The 24,191-nt window shown below is 44.1% G+C and overlaps 2 protein-coding genes across 4 annotated transcripts in view; one reads left to right on the forward strand and one right to left on the reverse strand.

Annotated features, from left to right (window-relative positions):
• mbt (serine/threonine-protein kinase PAK mbt) overlaps positions 1-24,191 on the reverse strand; it is a 558,896-nt gene that overhangs the window by 382,741 nt on the left and 151,964 nt on the right. The window lies entirely within an intron of this gene.
• Positions 7,419-24,191, forward strand: part of LOC128684879 (purine nucleoside phosphorylase) — a 97,311-nt gene continuing 80,538 nt past the window's right edge. For all 3 annotated transcript variants that reach the window (XM_070100485.1, XM_070100484.1, XM_070100493.1), the window contains exon 1: positions 7,419-7,633. In XM_070100485.1, coding sequence (XP_069956586.1) covers positions 7,425-7,633 — 209 coding nt within the window. In that variant the 5' untranslated portion in view covers positions 7,419-7,424. The remainder of the gene's footprint in view (positions 7,634-24,191) is intronic.

The raw sequence follows: 24,191 nt of genomic DNA on the forward strand, positions 1-24,191 counted from the left end.
GAGGATGTCAGTCTTCAGTAGGGTGGTGAGGATGTCAGTCTTCAGTAGGTTGACGAGGATGTCAGTCTTCAGTAGGTTGACGAGGATGTCAGTCTTCAGTAGGGTGATGAGGATGTCAGTCTTCAGTAGGTTGATGAGGATGTCAGTCTTCAGTAGGGTGATGAGGCTGTCAGTTTTCAGTAGAGTGATGAGAATGTCAGTCTTCAGTAGGGTGATGAGGATGTCAGTCTTCAGTAAGGTGATGAGGCTGTCAGTCTTCAGTAGGCTGATGAGGCTGTAAGTTTTCAGTAGTGATGAGAATGTCAGTCTTCAGTAGGTTGATGAGGATGTCAGTCTTCAGTAGGGTGATGAGGCTGTCACACACACACACACACACACACACACACACACAAACCCATACACACACACACAAACACACACACACACACACACACACACACACACACACACACACACACACACACACACACACACACACACACACACACACAAACCCATACACACACACACACACACATACACACACACAAACCCCTACACACACACACACACATACACACACACACACACACACACACACACACACACACACACACACACACACACACACACACACACACACACACACACAACCATACACACACACACACACACACACACACACACACACACACACACACACACACACACACACACACACACACACACACACACACACACACACACACACACACACACACACACACACAAGGCTAGTCCCAGAGCTCAAGGGAATGTCGTACGAGGAAAGGTTAAGGGAAATCGGACTGACGACACTGGAGGACAGAAGGGTCAGGGGAGACATGATAACGACATACAAGATACTGCGGGGAATAGACAAGGTGGACAGAGATAGGATGTTCCAGAGAGGGGACACAGGGACAAGGGGTCACAACTGGAAGCTGAAGACTCAGACGAGTCACAGGGACGTTAGGAAGTATTTCTTCAGTCATAGAGTTGTCAGCAAGTGGAATAGCCTAGCAAGTGAAGTAGTGGAGGCAGGAACCATACATAGTTTTAAGAAGAGGTATGACAAAGCTCAGGAAGCAGAGAGAGAGAGGATCCAGTAGCGATCAGTGAAGAGGCGGGGCCAGGAGCTGGGTCTCGACCCCTGCAACCACAATTAGGTGAGTACACACACACACACACACACACACACACACACACACACACACACACACACACACACACACACACACACACACACACATACACACACACACACACACACTCATTCACAAACTCATACATACACTATGTGTATGTTTTGAGTTAGTGATGTCACTTTGAGTATGCTATAGTGATGCCAATATGGGTACCTGGAGAGGGTATGTTAAAGTTTTTATATATAAGCTCAGTGGGTAATTAATTCATACTTTATGTGGAGTGGGTGTGGATGAGAAACCAGTCTGCTTTTCTATCCAGTGTTTTTGTTGATACCTCTCCAGTGTTGGCGTCAGACAGTTCTTGTCTTCTTTCAAACTTTTCCCTCAGTCTTTTTTATTGTGCCGAAGCTTAGTCATTTGTAGTCTTGCTACATCGAATTTTGAAAAACTTTCATCGTTCATAGAAACCTGATTCATCCGTCCGTAACCATTATTAATGACTAGTATTCCAGGAAATGAGATCGTACATCGTTTTGCAAACATTATTCCCAGCCTGGAAAATGTGATGTTGAGTATAAATGAATTACCCACGGTGATAGGACTGGCCGGTCATCAACTCTGGCTGTCGTACTCAGCACCAGGTCTCAGGTCCACTCCTCTGAGAGTCATTGATGATTCTGATGAGCCCTGTCCTTGCGTTCGTGTTGAAGATAACTCATTAATGTTGCTGGTGTTGATCGCCTCTGTCATGTTGCCACGGTGTGTCTATATATTGGAGACATTTGGCTGGTGACACATCAGGTGTCAGCAAACCGAGGGAATAGGGTGCACCAGCAAGTGCTGGACACACTCCACACAGCCGAGGAGGTGAAGAAACTGCTAGGTGAGCTAGATACTTCGAAGGCGGTGGGACCAGATAACATCTCTCCATGGATGCTGAGAGAGGGAGCAGGTGCAATATGTGTGCCACTAACAATAATCTTTAATAAATCTATTGAAACAGCGCAACTGTCTGGGGTATGGAACACATCAAACGTAATCCTGATTTTAAAGAGAGGAGACAGATGAGCAGCACTAAACTATAGACCTGTGTCGCTGACTTGTATAGTATGTAAAGTTATGGAGAAGATTATTAGGAGAAGGGTAGTGGAGCACTTAAAGAGGCAAGGGCTCATACATGACAATCAGCATGGCTTCAGGGAAGGGAAATCCTGCATCACAAACCTACTAGAGTTATATGCTAAGGTAACAGAAGTAAAACAGAAGAGAGAGCGATGGGTAGACTGCATCTTCTTGGACTGTAAGAAGGCTTTCGACACACTACCACACAAGAGACTGGTTGAAAAGCTAAAAGAGCAGGCTGAAATAGCAGGGAAAGTACTGCAATGGATCAAGGAATACCTGATAGGAAGGAATCAACGTGTGCTGGTACGTGACGAGGCGTCAGAGTGGGTGCATGTGTCGGGTGGGGTTCCACGAGGGTCAGTCCTGGGTTCGATGCTGTTTCTAGTATATGTGAATGACATGACAGAAGAGATAGATCCAGAGGTGTCCCTGTTTGTAGACGAAACACGTCCTAATGTTTCCACCCGTACTGGGGGATTGAACCACGTATCCCAATGTGTAAGCTGAGTGCGCTGCCAATCACCAACAGCATTACAAAGGTATCCAGTTATCTTACAATTTTAATCTTTCTCAACGATTCTGGGATCGACTCAGATATTTGTGTCTATATTCTAAATGCTACCTATATCTCTCTCCCCGTGCCAAGAGCAGGTTGAGTAGTAACTAAGTTAGTTTAATATCTTCATTATGCGCCCCATACCCATCCTGTGGGCGGTAGTCAAAAAGATTGCAGAGGTACATAATGGGTCCAGGGACTGGGCCCCAAAATTTTGATAGCTGAACAAGTTACAAAGGTAATGAACTCCAGGTAGATCTGGTCACAATCATGACAGGTTACAAAGGTAATGACCCATCTACACGTCTATACATGGTTACAATCATGAACAAATTACAAAGTAATAGCTAAGCGAACCTTTGTACACCAGACGTCTGGCAGCAGGGTTTATACGGCACCAACCGTCTAATACTGTTATCCTACCTCAGTTACTGTTATCTTACCTCAGTTACTGTTATCCTACCTCAGTTACTGTTATCTTACCTCAGTTACTGTTATCCTACCTCAGTTACTGTTATCTTACCTCAGTTACTGTTATCCTACCTCAGTTACTGCTATCTTACCTCAGTTACTGTTATCCTACCTCAGTTACTGTTATCTTACCTCAGTTACTGTTATCCTACCTCAGTTACTGTTATCTTACCTCAGTTACTGTTATCTTACCTCAGTTACTGTTATCCTACCTCAGTTACTGTTATCTTACCTCAGTTACTGTTATCTTACCTCAGTTACTGTTATCTTACCTCAGTTACTGTTATCCTACCTCAGTTACTGTTATCTTACCTCAGTTACTGTTATCCTACCTCAGTTACTGTTATCTTACCTCAGTTACTGTTATCCTACCTCAGTTACTGTTATCCTACCTCAGTTACTGTTACCCTATCTCAGTTACTGTTACCCTACCTCAGTTACTGTTACCCTATCTAAGTTACTGTTACCTTACCTCAGTTACTGTTACCCTACCTCAGTTACTTTTATCCTACCTCAGTTACTGTTATCTTACCTCAGTTACTGTTATCTTACCTCAGTTACTGTTATCCTACCTCAGTTACTGTTATCCTACCTCAGTTACTGTTATCCTACCTCAGTTTCTTTTATCCTACTTCAGTTACGTTTATCCTGCCTCAGTTACGCTTACCCTACCTCAGTTTTTATCCTACCTCAGTTACTGTCATCCTACCTCAGTTACTTTTATCCTACCTCAGTTACTTTTATCCTACCTCAGTTACTTTTATCCTACCTCAGTTACTTTTATCCTACCTCAGTTACTTTTATCCTACCTCAGCTACTGTTATCCTACCTCAGTTACTTTTATCCTACCTCAGTTACTTTTATCCTACCTCAGTTACTGTTACCCTGCCTAAGTTACTGTTATCCTACCTCAGTTACTGTTATCCTACCTAAGTTACTGTTATCCTACCTCAGTTACTGTTATCCTACCTCAGTTACTGTTATCCTACCTCAGTTACTGTTATCCTGCCTCAGTTACGCTTATCCTACCTCAGTTTTTATCCTACCTCAGTTACTGTCATCCTACCTCAGTTACTTTTATCCTACCTCAGTTACTTTTATCCTACCTCAGCTACTGTTATCCTACCTCAGTTACTTTTATCCTACCTCAGTTACTGTTATCCTACCTCAGTTACTTTGATCCTACCTCAGTTACTGTTATCCTACCTCAGTTACTTTTATCCTACCTCAGTTACGTTTATCCTACCTCAGTTACTTTTCAAAGGTACCCTATCAATAGTCTGCTAACACCCAGATACCAAGTTGTTGATAAGTGATGAAAGGCAGCAGATGTAAGGAGACTTGGCCACTCGTTTCTACTCAAGATAACACTGATGAGAACTGATATCATATTTTCATTATTATTATTATTATTGTTGTTGTATTCATTAGAGAAGCACTAAGGTCATAAGGGTTATAGGCAATTAGATTTGATCCAGGGAAGGCGAGGGTAGCTCTAATTCCTCACATCAAGAGCTCTTCACCAGCGTCAAGGTAACCTTCCAAAACCCATCGCACCCCACCAACTTTCCACAGTTATCGTAAATTAATTAGTGTCGAAGGAATCTTAGATATTGTTTTAAAATTAATATTTAGTTTGTGTAGGTTTTTATTTTTATAATCTTTCAAGTTGTGAATGTTGTTGATCATTTTATTTTGTTTTGTTTTGGTTTTTGCCCTTTGGTCAATGTTGACGTTATGAGGTGGTTGACACTAGGCGAGGTAATATTGAGCACATCATCGACAGTTCACCGCAGGAGACTCCAGGTCGTACTCAAAGGGATCCGGTTTCTACACCCTCGCTGGGCGAGACATGAGGTTCAGTCTCCTGATCTTCGCCTGTTAGTGTGACTAACCACTGGTTCAAGTCTAACCGAAACGTCGTCATAAGCTTCTTTCTATGTGCAGGTTATTTGTGTACAGTCCCCTTATACCCACTTCCCTTGTTCCTCAAGTAGCAAATGGTTGAAGCCTACTTCCACCACTTTCTCGTCGAGGTCATTTCACTTCTTGACCTTCCCGAGGTTGAAAACCTACCTACTAACATCCCTGTGGCTCGTCTGTGTTTAACTTACAGCTGTGCTCCATGTTTCCTGGCCTCTCCACAAACCTTTCGCCCTGTTTACCCTAACGATTCCTCTGAAGCATTTGGCTCTTGTAGGCCCGTTCTAGAGAAGGACCCAGTCAAAAACAAGGCACACGGCTGTTGAAGAAGGAAAAGGCATAATACCGTGACTGTAAGAATATACAAATAAACCGCACACATGAGAGAACAGCTTATGACGATGTTTCGGTCCGACCTGGACTATTTACAAGTCACAATAATACACGAAGATGAGGGAGCAATTATATATAGGAGAAGGGGACAAGGAAGGGACAGAGAGAGGAAGAAAGTGGAAAAATAGTGGTAGAGGTAGAGGTAATGCTGGTAGTGGAAGTAGTAGTGGAAGTAGTAGTGGAAGTAGTAAATAGGGGGAGTAGTGGTAGTAGTAAATAAGGGGAGTAGTGGTAGACAGAAAGGGCAGTGAAGGGAGACATTAGTGGTACGTTGATCTGTGAGACAAGCCTACCTCGTAAGATGAGTCACAAACATGGGGATTTCACGCGTACCTGTATAAAAATCTTTGTAAGTGGGGTTTCCGACTTCTCCGAATCGGTTGGATTTTTCCGGTATGTCTAGATAAGTAAGTTTATTCAGGTATACACAAATACAGTTACATAGATCATACATACATCTTTCAATGGGCTGCAGAAAACAATATGAAGTTCATAGATGAGAAATTTCAATTACTCCGATATGGTAAACATAAGGAAATTAACACTTCATTAGAGTATAAAACAAATTCCAGCCACAAAATAAAGCGAAAAACTAACGTCAAAGACTTGGGAGTGATCATGTCGGAGGATCTCACCTTCAAGGACTATAACATTGTATCGCATCTGCTAGAAAAATGACAGGATGGATAATGAGAACTTTCAAAACTAAAATCACTCACTACGAAATCAAAAGACTCGGCAGACGATGCAACATCCCCCCAGTGAAAAGCAGGGGTGTCACTAGCACGTTAAGAGACAACACAATAAGTGTCAGGGGTCTGAGACTGTTCAACTTCCTCTCAGCATACATAAGGGGGATTACCAACAGACCCCTGGCTGTCTTCAAGCTGGCACTGGACAAGCACCTAAAGTCGGTACCTGACCAGCCCGGCTGTGGTTCGTACGTTGGATTGCATGCATCCAGCAGTAACAGCCTGGTTGATCAGGCTCTGATCCACCAGGAGGCCTGGTCACAGACCGGGCCGCGAGGGCGTTGACCCCCGGAACTCTCTCCAGGTAATACGTATAGAGAACCTAGGATAACCCAGAAAAGGCAGAGTGACTTATTTCCATTGGTATCAACAACGGAGTGGAAACATTGGACGTGTTTCCTTACACCGGTTGTCCATGTTCACCCATCAGTAAAATGGGTAACTGAGTGTTAGTCGACTGGTGTGGGTCGCATCCTGGGACAAAACTGACCCAATTTGCCCGAGATGCTCAGCATAACAAGCGGCTTTCTATATAGTAGTATGTCATTGATGTCAGCTAGGACTGTATACCTTGTACACATACTTGTAGTAAATAAATATATTAATATTATTATTACTATGACGTACTGCGTCGCAATATTGACGCTGAACCCTAAATGCACAATTGCACCCTGTGGTACTGCTTTTTGCTCAAAATATCGAGTATGTACAAGTGCTAGGAAAAAATCATTATCATGAATTTGAAGTACGTGATTCTAAACAGGAAAATCAAGTTTTTTTCCCCCATTGTAAATCGAGTTACGGGGTAAAAGGCAGCCAATGAGGTGCCAGCATACTGGAGGTGTGTCTCAGGTGAGGTAAATGCAGTGAAAATACCATTAAATATATATCAACTAACAAAGTTACAGCAGGGATAGATGTGTTGATCAGTATCACACACGGCCACAGTGGGCAGTAAGAAATACCCTCTCGACAAAGAAAAATATAGAAAACGTTTATTTTGGATGTTGTCAGAGTATGGCAACTGTGAAGGGTATGAGAGGTGGGTAGCATCAGCACATGGTGCAAGTAGTGAGTGTGTCACAGTGGTTGGGTGTAGACACTCTGCTCCCTCCTCTCCCTGGGCACAAGCACACACGTACTTCCAACATGAGTTCTCTCCTCAATAACTTGATCGTGACGGATCCTTCTGGGTCCAGCAGGAAGGAGAGCGGTGGCAACCTCATCCACCTCCAGCAGAGACCCACGGAGGACATGGCAACACAAGGGTATGTCTCCAACAATTTTTTTGTTGTAGACTCACTATTTGTGTCTCTCAGGTTGCAGGCAAGCCTGCAACATTGTTTCTCAATATTGCATTCGACTTTTAATCCCTACTGTTTTGTAATACATTCGTGACGCCTCATCCATACATACATTATTAATGCAAATTCAAATTCAAATTCAAAGTTTATTCTCTATAAGGATTACAATGCTGAGTTTACAGAAATTTGGTTATTGTTTGGTTTACATGTAGTAAATTGTGATTACAGAGTGTACCACTAGAACGCTTAGCATGGCTAGGCATTTCGGGCATACTTAGTTTTATTCTTAATTGTAAAATATTACAAATTATGAGGTAAGTTGGTATTATGGCTAAGTGACTAAATACTAGTTTGTGAGTTTAGCAATGTGAATGCTTTTGTTTTGGCACAGTACATAGTTTCAGTATTGGAGTATCACAGGATTCATTATTTTAAGACTGAGATTAATATTTCTGTTTATGGTCAAATGAGTGAGTGTAAGTGTGAACCACCAGGTGGTATTCGTGTAGTTAGTTGACGGGGTGTATCAGGGAGATAAGATGTTTTCTAATGGTAGTTTTGAAGGTGATGAATGTGTCTGCAGTTCTAGAGTTCTCAGGTAGGGTATTCCAGATTTTAGGGCCTTTGACATACATTGAATTTTTGTAAAGGTTTAGTCGGACACGGGGAATGTCGTAGAGATGTTTGTGTCTGGTGTTATGCCTGTGGGTTCTGTCACAACTACCAAGAAAGCGTTTTAGGTCAAGGTTGATATTAGAGTTTAAGGCCCTGTAGATATAGATTGCACAGTAGTAAGTGTGGATGTACTGAACTGGGAGTAAGTTTAGATCTATGAAGAGTGGGGGGGGTGTGTTGCCAGGGATGGGATTTAGTGATTATTCTTACTGCAGCTTTTTGTTGGGTTATTATTGGCTTTAGGTGTGTTGCTGCAGTTGATCCCCAAACACAAATAGTATAGGTGAGGTATGGATAAATAAGTGAGTGGTATAGTGTGAGAAGGGCATTTTGCGGCACGTAGTATCGTATCTTGGAGAGGATCCCAACATGGTAAGTAAGTTGATTCACGTACATGAGTACAGTTATCATTCCCAGTAATATGTATATATTATCTAGGATAAGCCCTAAAAAAGTCAGGCTTATTTCCATTGGTGTCCTTGGTATATAATATTGTTTTATCAGTATTTACATCATTAACAAACAGATATGTACCTGGACACCTGAGCATAGTTAAGATTACACTATATTAGTACATTATCTTGTTATTTGGTTAATGCTACTCTGTGGTTTTGTGTCCGAGATAAAAAAGATTAAAGCATTATGTCAAGCCTTGTAAAGTCGTCAATTAAGTCCTGTGTAATATTTCTAATCGTTTTTGTTTCACATTCGGTAAGGGTTTGATTGTACTATATTTGTTAACCAGGACTGACAGTGGTGAAGATAAGATAAGATTTCGTTCGGATTTTTAACCCCGGAGGGTTAGCCACCCAGGATAACCCAAGAAAGCCAGTGCGTCATCGAGGACTAACTGCCCCCCAGGATGCGACCCACACCAGTCGACTAACACCCAGGTACCTATTTGCTGCTAGGTGAACAGGACAACAGGTGTAAGGAAACGTGTCGAAATGTTTCCACCCGCCGGGAATCGAACCCGGGCCCTCCGTGTGTGAAGCGGGAGCTTTAGCCACCAGGCCACCAGTTATACTCCATCAACTAACCAACCTACCAAATGACCTCCAAGAAGTTAAAGCTGCCACTAATTGAAGTGACTGTGCGTGAGTCCGTGATTGTTACGAGAGAAACTTTTAGATTATTTTATGACTGCTAGTTGAACAGCAAGTGTAGTGAGATTTATCCCTATACTGCTCAGAGGCAGTACAGATATAGCTTACAGAACAAGATCAAAAGAACGAATTAACTGTTGCAGGCCTACTGGCCCATGACAGGCCGGTCTAACTCACAACCACTAGCACGAGCCCTCAGTATTCTTTGGAGAAAGCTTAGCTCTAGGTGAAATACCGGAGGCCTTCAAGAGTGCAGAGATAGCTCATTTGCATAAAGGAGGTAGTAGAGCACTAGCTAAAAACTACAGACCAGTAGCCCTAACTTTTCACAATAAAAATCTTCGAAAGAGTGATGAGACGGCAGATTACAAATTTCATGGCCCAGCACAACCAGCATAACCCGAGCCCAGTGGCCCAGTGGCTAACGCGACGGTCTGGAGTTTTGAGACTCTCTGATCGCGGGTTCTATTCCCGCCCGTGGTAAGGATTGTCCAGGCTAACAGGCATGATGGATGGCAGGTCAGGCATCAGCCAGGCATGATGACCGGCAGAGCAGGCAGACAGCCAGGCATGATGACTGGCAGGTTAGGCAGACAGTCAGGCATGATGGCTGGCAGGGAAGGCAGGATGTCAGCAGACAGGCAGGGAAGCAGCTAGATAGGCTGGCTGGAGGGCTTAGCAACTATGTCATTTCTTCACGTATTGTTTACAATACATAGCTAGGTTAGGTGAGGTTAAGTTAAAGATCGAGACACTCGTGCAGCATATGGTAATGGAAATATAAACACAAATGCAGTATAATGTGATCCTTTATTGACTACGTTTCGCCCACACAGTGGGCTTTTTCAAGTCACTGTGTGGGCGAAACGTAGTCAATAAAGGATCACATTATACTGCATTTGTGTTTATATTGCCATTGTGTCGGTATTTTATACCATTTATTTCCAGCATATGGAAATCTTTATTCAGGAAACGTTTCGCCACACAGTGGCTTCATCAGTCCAATACAAAGTAGAAATGGGTAAGCCTCTGTGGCAAAACACTTCCTTAATAAAGATTCACATATGTTGCATAAGTGTCTCAACTTGTCGGTTTTCAAATCCATTTATCACACAAGGTTTAGTTAGGTTAGGTGAGATTAAGTTAGGTTATATAATCTGAGAAGTGTGTATATCATTTATTGAGATACTGTGTATAAACACCAATAGGTGTATATCTCTCTCTCAGGATATATGTGCTAAGTAATTATTTAAATCTCTATATTATATGTGATTAGTCTTGATTTTAGTGTATAGGTGAATAGCCTACATGACTCACACACACAGTTGCTAGGCTTGAAGCAACAAGGTGTGGAGAGTGGGGTAGTGGGAAGTTTGGGGAATTCACGTGTTGACCAACCCAAGATTACAAGACTTCAGAGGATAACATCCATGAGTGTCTCATCCAAGGTATTGCCGGAAGGTACTGACGGCACAAGCTATATATAACGCCGTTATTCATTCTTATTTTTTCATTTGAACATTTCGGTCATATCTTCCCTAATTCTATTTATTTCCAGAGAGTTCAAATTCAGTGGAAAGGTTTATGACACAAGGGATAAACTTCGTCATTCATTGAACCCTTTCCATAGCAATTAGTGAGCAGCATAATCTAAATGAAATTGAATTATAACCTTAGGACTTACCTATATTGGGCCCCTACTTAAACAAGATGGGTCCTACACAGATGACAGCAAGGAAATGAGTGAGCTACTCAAGTCCCAATATGACTCAGTTTTTAGCAAGCCGCTAACCAGACTGAGAGTCGAAGATCAAAATTAATTTTTTATGAGAGAGCCACAAAATTTGATTAACACAAGCCTATCCGATGTTATCCTGACGCCAAATGACTTCGAACAGGCGATAAATGACATGCCCATGCACTCTGCCCCAGGGCCAGACTCATGGAACTCTGTGTTCATCAAGAACTGCAAGAAGCCCCTATCACGAGCCTTTTCCATCCTATGGAGAGGGAGCATGGACACGGGGGTCGTCCCTCAGTTACTAAAAACAACAGACATAGCCCCACTCCACAAAGGGGGCAGTAAAGCAACAGCAAAGAACTACAGACCAATAGCACTAACATCCCATATCATAAAAATCTTTGAAAGGGTCCTAAGAAGCAAGATCACCACCCATCTAGAAACCCATCAGTTACACAACCCAGGGCAACATGGGTTTAGAACAGGTCGCTCCTGTCTGTCTCAACTATTGGATCACTACGACAAGGTCCTAAATGCACTAGAAGACAAAAAGAATGCAGATGTAATATATACAGACTTTGCAAAAGCCTTCGACAAGTGTGACCATGGCGTAATAGCGCACAAAATGCGTGCTAAAGGAATAACAGGAAAAGTCGGTCGATGGATCTATAATTTCCTCACTAACAGAACACAGAGAGTAATCGTCAACAGAGTAAAGTCCGAGGCAGCTACGGTGAAAAGCTCTGTTCCACAAGGCACAGTACTCGCTCCCATCTTGTTCCTCATCCTCATATCCGACATAGACAAGGATGTCAGCCACAGCACCGTGTCTTCCTTTGCAGATGACACCCGAATCTGCATGACAGTGTCTTCCATTGCAGACACTGCAAAGCTCCAGGCGGACATCAACAGAATCTTTCAGTGGGCTGCAGAAAACAATATGAAGTTCAACGATGAGAAATTTCAATTACTCAGATATGGTAAACATGAGGAAATTAAATCTTCATCAGAGTACAAAACAAATTCTGGCCACAAAATAGAGCGAAACACCAACGTCAAAGACCTGGGAGTGATCATGTCGGAGGATCTCACCTTCAAGGACCATAACATTGTATCAATCGCATCTGCTAGAAAAATGACAGGATGGATAATGAGAACCTTCAAAACTAGGGAGGCCAAGCCCATGATGGCACTCTTCAGGTCACTTGTTCTATCTAGGCTGGAATATTGCTGCACACTAACAGCACCTTTCAAGGCAGGTGAAATTGCCGACCTAGAAAATGTACAGAGAACTTTCACGGCGCGCATAACGGAGATAAAACACCTCAATTACTGGGAGCGCTTGAGGTTCCTAAACCTGTATTCCCTGGAATGCAGGAGGGAGAGATACATGATTATATACACCTGGAAAATCCTAGAGGGACTAGTACCGAACTTGCACATGAAAATCACTCACTACGAAAGCAAAAGACTTGGCAGACGATGCACCATCCCCCCAATGAAAAGCAGGGGTGTCACTAGCACGTTAAGAGACCATACAATAAGTGTCAGGGGCCCGAGACTGTTCAACTGCCTCCCAGCACACATAAGGGGGATTATCAACAGACCCCTGGCAGTCTTCAAGCTGGCACTGGACAAGCACCTAAAGTCAGTTCCTGATCAGCTGGGCTGTGGCTCGTACGTTGGTTTGCGTGCAGCCAGCAGCAACAGCCTGGTTGATCAGGCTCTGATCCACCAGGAGGCCTGGTCACAGACCGGGCCGCGGGGGCGTTGACCCCCGGAACTCTCTCCAGGTAACTCCTATCGCAACCTATCAGGCCGCTGTCAATGTCACTTATTATTTCGACTAGTTAGCTGGTATTGTATATATTTAAATTTCAATATTCACTACACGAGGGTTGATAAGGCTGTATTACACATATACACTAATATTAAGCCTTCATAATAACACTGATATTAATATTGAGTACCAACATGGCGCTGAGTGTGAGGCGTCGAATCAACACCATCGGTATAGAGCTGCTTCGTGGGGCAATTTCACCCACATCTGCGCAGGTATTACTCCCGACCATCATTAGGGAGACGTATGGCATCCAGGACGAGATGTATGGTGTATCCCTGAATGGAGCATATAGGATCTTTGTTAAACTGAATTCCACGTCTGTGTACAAGTCATTGGTGCGTAGATTTCAAGACGTGAGTACTGATGCTACTCCAGCTGTGAAGGTGCATTTGATGGACATATCCCGCCACTTTGCGTGGGTCAAGCTTTGTAACATACCATTCAAGGCAGATGAGGCTGACATGAGTATTTTTGATGCGTATGGAACCATACATCTGGCACAGCAAGGCAAGTGGGCAGCAGGTGTATATATGGGCTGTCTAGAGGGGACATTTACCCTGAAGATGACTCTAAGACATCCCATACCGTCTTATGTCGTACTGGAGGACTTTAGAATGCAGGTTCTCATATCGTAAGCTGGACAGAGACGTATGTGCAGGTTATGTGGGGCGTATGATCATATGGCGGCAGTTTGTGTGAAGCAGCGGAGGGCGCCTGCATGGTCAGATGAAGCACCTGTTACAAGTGTGGACGCTGTTGCTACGAGCCCCATGCACAAGCAAGAGCGTGGTCGCTTATGGAGTGAGGTGGTGGAGGAGCCCCTCAAGAAGCCTGGTGTGTGTGAGGTAAGCTGTGACTTACCAGAAACCATCAATTTGAAGGAGATGAGTGCAGAAGTGCGTGTGCAGGAGGAGATAACAGCGATTGAGGAAGAGCTTGAGGAGGTGTTGAGGACTTTGTCACTGCTTGTAGAGGAAGATGTACTCGCACGGGTGCGAGACAACGTGTTGCCAGCGGAGGAATGTGCCATACAAAAACATAGCAAGGAAGATGTGGCAAGCAGTGTGGGAGAAACATCGCCGCGTTTCATGGAACGAAGCACGGTGGAGGTTGAGGTCCATCGTGTGGCCTCCTTAGACAATAACATGGAGCAAGAGGTTATCACGAGGAAGAGAGCAACAGCGTCAGACTCTGATGATGTCCTGATGCCGGCGCAAAGACCTGGGAGGATGGATGAATATTGTCGTGGTAGCCAAGACAAGGGGGGGAAGGTGGTGTGAAGACCTGTGGAAACCCAGGTGCAGGAGGACCTGGGAAGAATGGAGAGAAGAGGCAGGGGGTGGAAATTATAAACTGGCCTCAGGTGTATAACTGTGAATGTGAATGGACTGTGTAATAGTGTAAAGAGGGACTGGTTTAGAATGCTCCTGCTCAAATATAGAGTATATGTAGTGTTTCTTCAGGAGCATAATTTCAAGGAGGGGAGAGTGCTGGAGGTAGCGGGTTTTCAGGTGGTGACTCTGCCATCTGCACTCTGAAAGGTGGTGTATCATGATCAGGGAGGTGAGCCCATTTGTGTTGTTAAGAAGCGAGGGGGGAGGTGGGGGAAAAGTGTTGCCTGTGGATGGGTGGTGGATGGAGCAGAGGGTATCCTTTGTAAGTGTGTATGCACCAGCGGAAAACGATGTGAAAGTAAAGAGGGATTTTGTATGTGAAGAACTAGTTTTCTTACGTGGTTTACCTGCAGTGGCCATCGTTGGTGGGGACTGGAACTGCGTTATTAGGAGGGCTGACGTGGAACCAAAAGGGGTGGGGCACGTGTTGGCAGCCTTACGAGATCTCTTGAAGGATATTCAATTGAGGGATGCGGTTGGAGGGGGAGCATGGGAGGTAGAGCACACTTTCGTAAGGAGGGGTTATGCGGCTAGGTTAGATAGGTTGTATATATCTCAAGGGGTCTGGTTGACATTTTTCTGCACAACAGATCATCAGGCGGTAGTGGCAGAGGTAGGGTGGGAGTCGCTAGCAGGTATCTCTAGGGAATACTGGAAGTTAAATACGAGTGTGTTAGGAGACGAGGAGGGGTTGGAGGGATTTGCAATGCTGTGGGAAGGGTTAAGTGAGGAGGCAAATGAGGTGGAGGATGTGGTGACGTGCTGGGATGGTGTGGCTAAAGAACGGATTAAGCAATATTACATAAGAGAAGGGAAACGAATCAGTTCTTTAAAACATGGGCTTGCCAACTATTTGGAGGACAGGTTAAGGGTTAAGATAAGATAAGATAAGATTTCGTTCGGATTTTTAACCCCGGAGGGTTAGCCACCCAGGATAACCCAAGAAAGTCAGTGCATCATCGAGGACTGTCTAACTTATTTCCATTGGGGTCCTTAATCTTGTCCCCCAGGATGCGACCCACACCAGTCGACTAACACCCAGGTACCTATTTGCTGCTAGGTGAACAGGACAACAGGTGTAAGGAAACGTGTCGAAATGTTTCCACCCGCCGGGAATCGAACCCGGGCCCTCCGTGTGTGAAGCGGGAGCTTTAGCCACCAGGCCACCGAGGGGGGCAGTGGTGGGCACTTAGCCTATGGATGACATTATGGCAATTAAGGGGAGGCTGCGCAAGATACAGAATGAGAGGTTCCAAACGGTGAGGTTAATGGCGGGGTGGAAGAGGTGTTATGGGATGATAGGCCTTCGTCCTGCACATTGCATAGGGAAAAACAACGACAGCCGGCAATGGCTATTCCATGGTTGGAGGTTCATGAGTCGATGGGGGGGTATAGGGAGGGGCAGGTCATACAAGCTACAGCAGGAATGGGGGCGTTTGCGGATAAGTGGTATGAAAAGTATTGGCAACGGGAAGGGGTAGGGGCTGGGGTTTTAGAACAGGTGTGTGGGAGTGTGATATGTCAGTTGGGAAACAGTGATAGGGAAGCATTGGGAGGGGAAATAACTGAGGGGGAATTATGGAGGGCTTTAAGTGAAATGAGAAAGGGCAAAGTGCCAGGAATTGATGGACTCCCAGCAGAGTTTTATCAACAGCATTGAGAGCTAATGAGGGGGTTTTTGGTTAAGTTATTAAATTTAATGAAGGAGAGGGGTGAGTTAGGAGAGAAGCAGGCAACAGCTGTCGTAGTCTTGGTACCGAAGGGTAAGGGGCAGCATACGCTTAGGGATTACCAGGCAATCTCGTTATGTGCGGACTATAAATTGTTTGCCAAAATTTTAGGGAATAGGTTTAAGTGCACAGTGGGGCGGGTAGTATCGAAGACTCAGTCTGGTTTGCCAGGGCGGTCTATGGTGGTGGGGCATGGGTTACTTAGGGATTTCGTGGAAGCAAAAGGGAGGGGGAGGGGGGTAGGTTTGATGGTGCTAGATTGGCAAGGAGCATATGATAGGGTGGAACAGAAGCATTGAGAGCCATCCTCAGGAGACAGGGATTTAGGGAAGAAATAGTGGGATGTGTAGAGGCATTGTATCGAGGTGCAATGGTGAGGGTTCAAATTAATGGAAGATTGGGTGGGAAGATTGCAATGGGTAGGGGACTTAGACAGGGGCGTCCTGTCACAACAATTGTTTGCGTGCATACAAGACCCCTTTTATAGAATGGTCGAGCAGTGTATGTGTAATAGAGGGGGAGAAGGGAGTGGAGTTGGGAGGGTTTGGCCAGTCTTAATAGGGTATGTAGATGATACTACTGTTCTGGTTCGGGAGGGGATGTCAATGGATACTTTAGATGGGGTAGTACAAATGTTCGCAGGGGCAGTTGGTATGAGAGTGAATTCAGAAAAGTCCATGGTCATGGGGTTAGGAGCTTGGGCAGGGAGGGTTGAGTGGGGTAGTGCAGTCGTGAGGAGGAGGGTGAATTTGTTAAAAATTTGTGGTCTTATCTATGCAGACGATATGACTGTGGCACACGTGGAAAACTCGATTAGGTTGGTAGACAGGATTCAGGGATGATTGAGAGCATTGCGGCCTTATCATTTGACCCTTGTGGAGCATGCCATTGTTATTAATGTCTTATTGTATAGCAAAGTATCTCACATGGCAGCTGTGTTCCCATTAACTGGGATGGTGATAGCGGACATACTTAGGAGGGTTTTTCAATTCTTGTGGGGTTCGGGCTGTGATTGGCTTAAACGGGACGTGGTAATGTTACCTGTGCATTGGGGGGTTGGGATTGTTGGACTTAAAGCGGAGGGTCAAATGTGTCTTCATTAAAAGGGAGGTGATGAGGGAAGGTGTGGGTGGGGGGGTTTTGGCCAGGATCCATGACAGATTGAAACGAATGTATACAGGAGTTGAGTTGCGTGAGTGTGAAACCGTTTTGAGGGCTATGGCATGTGCTCGAGAGCCGGGGAAGGTCAAAATAGGTGGGATGTGTAGACTGTTAGTGGGGAGGGTTGTAGTGCCCGTAGAGGGAATTTTCCCCATGTATACATGGGGAAGTATATGGGATAGGTTAAGTAGGATGAGGTTTCAACCTCGTGCTCATGACATAATGTATTGTTTTCTGCACGGCATTTTCCCGTCGGGTGTTGTTCTACAGGATAGACGAGTGGTTGAGGGGAGGCATGGGGTATGTGGTGGGGAGGAGTCGGCGTTTCATGTAGTACATTTTTGTGAAGGAATGAGGAGTGTAACAGGGTGGTTAAGTAGGGTGATACATAGGATTGATGTAAAGGACTTTCTGTACCCAGAGCATTAAGTCTGGACGGGGGGGGGGGGGAAGAGAGTGTCATCAGGGCTGTCAGGTACAAAATAGTGGATTACATATATCGTGGGGATTGTGGGGGAAACAGGTAAGTGAGGTGAAGAGGAGGGTGTTAGCGTAACGTTCTATAAAACAGTATGTAGAAATAGGGAAATCTATGGGAGGAGGTGGAAGAGGGATTTTTCAGAGGGATACAGGGAACTTACATTAGGGGTTTTATTAGACTTGTAATGTACGAGGGAGGAGGGTACGAATGGAAAGTGATGCTGTGGGTAGGGAAGTCTAGGGTGGAAACAGGGTCGCCTCCCTGGGATTTTGGATGAAAGCAAAGTTTGCGTGTGTGTTGGATGCGTGATGCATAAGTGGAATAATGTATGGAACGTAGGTGCATGTACCTATGGAGATGTCCAGTTTCTTATGTGTCTCGGACTGTACACCATTAATACAGTCCTCTTGTACCTTCAAGGTAGGAGTGAATGATGGATAAGGTACAAGCGGAGGGGTCTTTGCCTCTACCACTGTGCAGAGTGAGGCGTAGGTACAGTATATTGTGATGGAAGCGACGGACAGTTGATTAACCAGTGTGGTTGTACTGTCTCACACGTGTAGATAAGAAGCATATTGTATGTAGAAAGATGAGACCGCATACAAGTGGGACACGGAACTGTTATAACGAGAAGTACTCTCACTGTCTTACATCTGATTACGTTAAGGCGGATTCTGTTGGATGTGATGACTTATTCAAATTAGATTTATTATCATGTTGTTAAGATAGAGTTCACAGGTAATCCATTATGATGAAAGTTGTTTTTGGGATTAGTGAAACTTCAAGCCGAGATGTTCAATGTAACATTAATCCAGTGTTTGTATATCCACCTGGCTGAGGAGATACTGTGTATTACTAGGTCAGGTTTACCTTATGGTCATATTTGTTAATTAATGTACTGTGTCTTCGTGAGATTGTTTCACCAATGTGTTTGTAATGTCTATTTTGGCTTAGTCATTTAAGGTTAAGTTGGGTTACATGCCGCCATGTTGGCGCGGCAAATAATTAGGGGGGGGGGGGGGAAACAATGAAGTGTGCACTGTATAGGTTACACACGATCATACCAATTCATTGGTAGTTGTGCACAGGTGTATACGGAATGGAAGCGTTATATTGTGTTCAGTTATTTTCAGGTATTGTGTATTTAGTGACCATGTACCATCGATGGAGGAAATACTCTTTCCACAGGGGACGTGTAGCGTCAGGGATTTCCTAAATTATTATTATTTTTTTTATTATCACACTGACCGATTCCCACCAAGGCAGGGTGGCCCGAAAAAGAAAAACTTTCACCATCATTCACTCCATCACTGTCTTGCCAGAAGGGTGCTTTACACTACAGTTTTTAAACTGCAACATTAACACCCCTCCTTCAGAGTGCAGGCACTGTACTTCCCATCTCCAGGACTCAAGTCCGGCCTGCCGGTTTCCCTGAACCCCTTCATAAATGTTACTTTGCTCACACTCCAACAGCACGTCAAGTATTAAAAGCCATTTGTCTCCATTCACTCCTATCAAACACGCTCATGCATGCCTGTTGGAAGTTCAAGCCCCTCGCACACAAAACCTCCTTTACCCCCTCCCTCCAACCTTTCCTAGGCCGACCCCTACCCCGCCTTCCTTCCACTACAGACTGATACACTCTTGAAGTCATTCTGTTTCGCTCCATTCTCTCTACATGTCCGAACCACCTCAACAACCCTTCCTCAGCCCTCTGGACAACAGTTTTGGTAATCCCGCACCTCCTCCTAACTTCCAAACTACGAATTCTCTGCATTATATTCACACCACACATTGCCCTCAGACATGACATCTCCACTGCCTCCAGCCTTCTCCTCACTGCAACATTCATCACCCATGCTTCACACCCATATAAGAGTGTTGGTAAAACTATACTCTCATACATTCCCCTCTTTGCCTCCAAGGACAAAGTTCTTTGTTTCCACAGACTCCTAAGTGCACCACTCACTCTTTTCCCCTCATCAATTCTATGATTCACCTCATCCTTCATAGACCCATCCGCTGACACGTCCACTCCCAAATATCTGAATACATTCACCTCCTCCATACTCTCTCCCTCCAATCTGATATTCAATCTTTCATCACCTAATCTTTTTGTTATCCTCATAACCTTACTCTTTCCTGTATTCACCTTTAATTTTCTTCTTTTGCACACCCTACCAAATTCATCCACCAATCTCTGCAATTTCTCTTCAGAATCTCCCAAGAGCACAGTGTCATCAGCAAAGAGCAGCTGTGACAACTCCCACTTTGTGAGTGATTCTTTATCTTTTAACTCCACGCCTCTTGCCAAGACCCTCGCATTTACTTCTCTTACAACCCCATCTATAAATATATTAAACAACCACGGTGACATCACACATCCTTGTCTAAGGCCTACTTTTACTGAGAAAAAATTTCCCTCTTTCCTACATACTCTAACTTGAGCCTCACTATCCTCGTAAAACCTCTTCACTGCTTTCAGTAACCTACCTCCTACACCATACACTTGAAACATCTGCCACATTGCCCCCCTATACACCCTGTCATACGCCTTTTCCAAATCCATAAATGCCACAAAGACCTCTTTAGCCTTATCTAAATACTGTTCACTTATATGTTTCACTGTAAACACCTGGTCCACACACCCCCTACCTTTCCTAAAGCCTCCTTGTTCATCTGCTATCCTATTCTCCGTCTTACTCTTAATTCTTTCAATAATAACTCTACCATACACTTTACCATAATTTTTGCACTCTCTTTTATCCCCTTTGCCTTTATACAAAGGAACTATGCATGCTCTCTGCTAATCCCTAGGTACCTTACCCTCTTCCATACATTTATTAAATAATTGCACCAACCACTCCAAAACAGGTGGGGATATACCCCACCTGCTTTTAACATTTCTATTTTTATTCCATCAATCCTGGCTGCCTTACCCCCTTTCATTTTACCTACTGCCTCACGAACTTCCCCCACACTCACAACTGGCCCTTCCTCACTCCTACAAGATGTTATTCCTCCTTGTCCTATACACGAAATCACAGCTTCCCTATCTTCATCAACATTTAACAATTCCTCAAAATATTCCCTCTATCTTCCCAATACCTCTAACTCTCCATTTAATAACTCTCCTCTCCTATTTTTAACTGACAAATCCATTTGTTCTCTAGGCTTTCTTAACTTGTTAATCTCACTCCAAAACTTTTTCTTATTTTCAACAAAATTTGTTGATAACATCTCACCCACTCTCTCATTTGCTCTCTTTTTACATGGCTTCACCACTCTCTTAACCTCTCTCTTTTTCTCCATATACTGTTCCCTCCTTGCATCACTTCTACTTTGTAAAAACTTCTCATATGCTAACTTTTTCTCCCTTACTACTCTCTTTACATCATCATTCCACCAATCGCTCCTCTTCCCTCCCGCACCCACTTTCCTGTAACCACAAACTTCTGCTGAACACTCTAACACTACATTTTTAAACCTACCCCATACCTCTTCGACCCCATTGCCTATGCTCTCATTAGCCCATGTATCCTCCAATAGCTGTTTATATCTTACCCTAACTGCCTCCTCTTTTAGTTTATAAACCTTCACCTCTCTCTTCCCTGATACTTCTATTCTCCTTGTATCCCATCTACCTTTTACTCTCAGTGTAGCTACAACTAGAAAGTGATCTGATATATCTGTGGCCCCTCTATAAACATGTACATCCTGAAGTCTACTCAACAGTCTTTTATCTACCAATACATAATCCAACAAACTACTGTCATTTCGCCCTACATCATATCTTGTATACTTATTTATCCTCTTTTTCTTAAAATATGTATTACCTATAACTAAACCCCTTTCTATACAAAGTTCAATCAAAGGGCTCCCATTATCATTTACACCTGGCACCCCAAACTTACCTACCACACCCTCTCTAAAAGTTTCTCCTACTTTAGCATTCAAGTCCCCTACCACAATTACTCTCTCACTTGGTTCAAAGGCTCCTATACATTCACTTAACATCTCCCAAAATCTCTCTCTCTCCTCTGCATTCCTCTCTTCTCCAGGTGCATACACGCTTATTATGACCCACTTCTCGCATCCAACCTTTACTTTAATCCACATAATTCTTGAATTTACACATTCATATTCTCTTTTCTCCTTCCATAACTGATCCTTCAACATTGCTGCTACCCCTTCCTTTGCTCTAACTCTCTCAGATACTCCAGATTTAATCCCATTTATTTCCCCCCACCGAAACTCCCCTAAACCCTTCAGCTTTGTTTCGCTTAGGGCCAGGACATCCAACTTCTTTTCATTCATAACATCAGCAATCATCTGTTTCTTGTCATCCGCACTACATCCACGCATATTTAAGCATCCCAGTTTTATAAAGTTTTTCTTCTTCTCTTTTTTAGTAAATGTCTACAGGAGAAGGGGTTACTAGCCCATTGCTCCCGGCATTTTAGTCGCCTCATACGACACGCATGGCTTACGGAGGAAAGATTCTTTTCCACTTCCCCATGGACAATAGAAGAAATAAAGAAGAAGAAGAGCTATTTAGAAAAAGGAGAAAAACCTAGATGTATGTATATATATATATATGCATATGCGTGTCTGTGAAGTGTGACCAAAGTGTAAGTAGGAGTAGCAAGATATCCCTGTTATCTAGCGTGTTTGTTATAATTTTCAGTTCAGGAACTGTGGTTATAGTTCATATGTGTGTGTGAGTTGGGGGGGGGTGATGCGTTTACCTGGATGTTTACCTGGAGAGAGTTCTGGGGGTCAACGCCCCCGCGGCCCAGTCTGTGACCAGGCCTCCTGGTGGATCAGAGCCTGATCAACCAGGCTGTTACTGCTGGCTGCACGCAAACCAACGTACGAGCCACAGCCCGGCTGGTCAGGAACCGACTTTAGGTGCTTGTCCAGTGCCAGCTTGAAGACTGCCAGGGTCTGTTGGTAATCCCCCTTATGTATGCTGGGAGGCAGTTGAACAGTCTCGGGCCCCTGACACTTATTATATGGTCTCTTAACGTGCTAGTGACACCCCTGCTTTTCATTGGGGGGATGTTGCATCGTCTGCCAAGTCTTTTGCTTTCGTAGTGAGTGATTTTCGTGTGCAAGTTCGGTACTAGTCCCTCTAGGATTTTCCAGGTGTATATAATCATGTATCTCTCCCGCCTGCGTTCCAGGGAATACAGGTTCAGGAACCTCAAGCGCTCCCAGTAATTGAGGTGTTTTATCTCCGTTATGCGCGCCGTGAAGGTTCTCTGTACATTTTCTAGGTCAGCAATTTCACCTGCCTTGAAAGGTGCTGTTAGTATGCAGCAATATTCCAGCATGGGCTTGGCATCCCTAGTTTTGAAGGTTCTCATTATCCATCCTGTCATTTTTCTAGCAGATGCGATTGATACAATGTTATGGTCCTTGAAGGTGAGATCCTCCGACATGGTCACTCCCAGGTCTTTGACGTTGGTGTTTCTCTCTATTTTGTGGCCAGAATTTATTTTGTACTCTGATGAAGATTTAATTTCCTCATGTTTACCATATCTGAGTAATTGAAATTTCTCATCGTTGAACTTCATATTGTTTTCTGCAGCCCACTGAAAGATTTGGTTGATGTCCGCCTGGAGCCTTGCAGTGTCTGCAATGGAAGACACTGTCATGCAGATTCGGGTGTCATCTGCAAAGGAAGACATGGTGCTGTGGCTGACATCCTTGTCTATGTCAGATATGAGGATGAGGAACAAGATGGGAGCGAGTACTGTGCCTTGTGGAACAGAGCTTTTCACCGTAGCTGCCTCGGACTTTACTCTGTTGACTACTACTACTCTGTGTTCTGTTAGTGAGGAAATTATAGATCCATTGACCGACTTTTCCTGTTATTCCTTTAGCACGCATTTTGTGCGCTTTTACGCCATGGTCACACTTGTCGAAGGCTTTTGCAAAGTCTGTATATATTACATCTGCATTCTTTTTGTCTTCTAATGCATCTAGAACCTTGTCGTAGTGATCCAATTGTTGAGACAGACAGGAGCGACCTGTTCTAAACCCATGTTGCCCTGGGTTGTGTAATTTATGGGTTTCTAGATGGGTGGTGATCTTGCTTCTTAGGACCCTTTCAAAGATTTTTATGATATGGGATGTTAGTGCTATCGGTCTGTAGTTCTTTGCTATTGCTTTACTGCCCCCTTTGTGGAGTGGGGCTATGTCTGTTTTTTTAGTAACTGTTGGACGACCCCCGTGTCCATGCTCCATCTCCATAGGAAGGTGAAAGCTCGTGATAGGGGCTTCTTGCAGTTCTTGATGAACACGGAGTTCCATGAGTCTGGCCCTGGGGCAGAGTGCATGGGCATGTCATTTATCGCCTGTTCGAAGTCATTTGGCATGAGGATAA

The sequence above is a fragment of the Cherax quadricarinatus genome, chromosome 5 (genome assembly GCF_038502225.1).
Source record: "Cherax quadricarinatus isolate ZL_2023a chromosome 5, ASM3850222v1, whole genome shotgun sequence".
Classification (NCBI taxonomy): Eukaryota; Metazoa; Arthropoda; class Malacostraca; order Decapoda; family Parastacidae; genus Cherax; species Cherax quadricarinatus.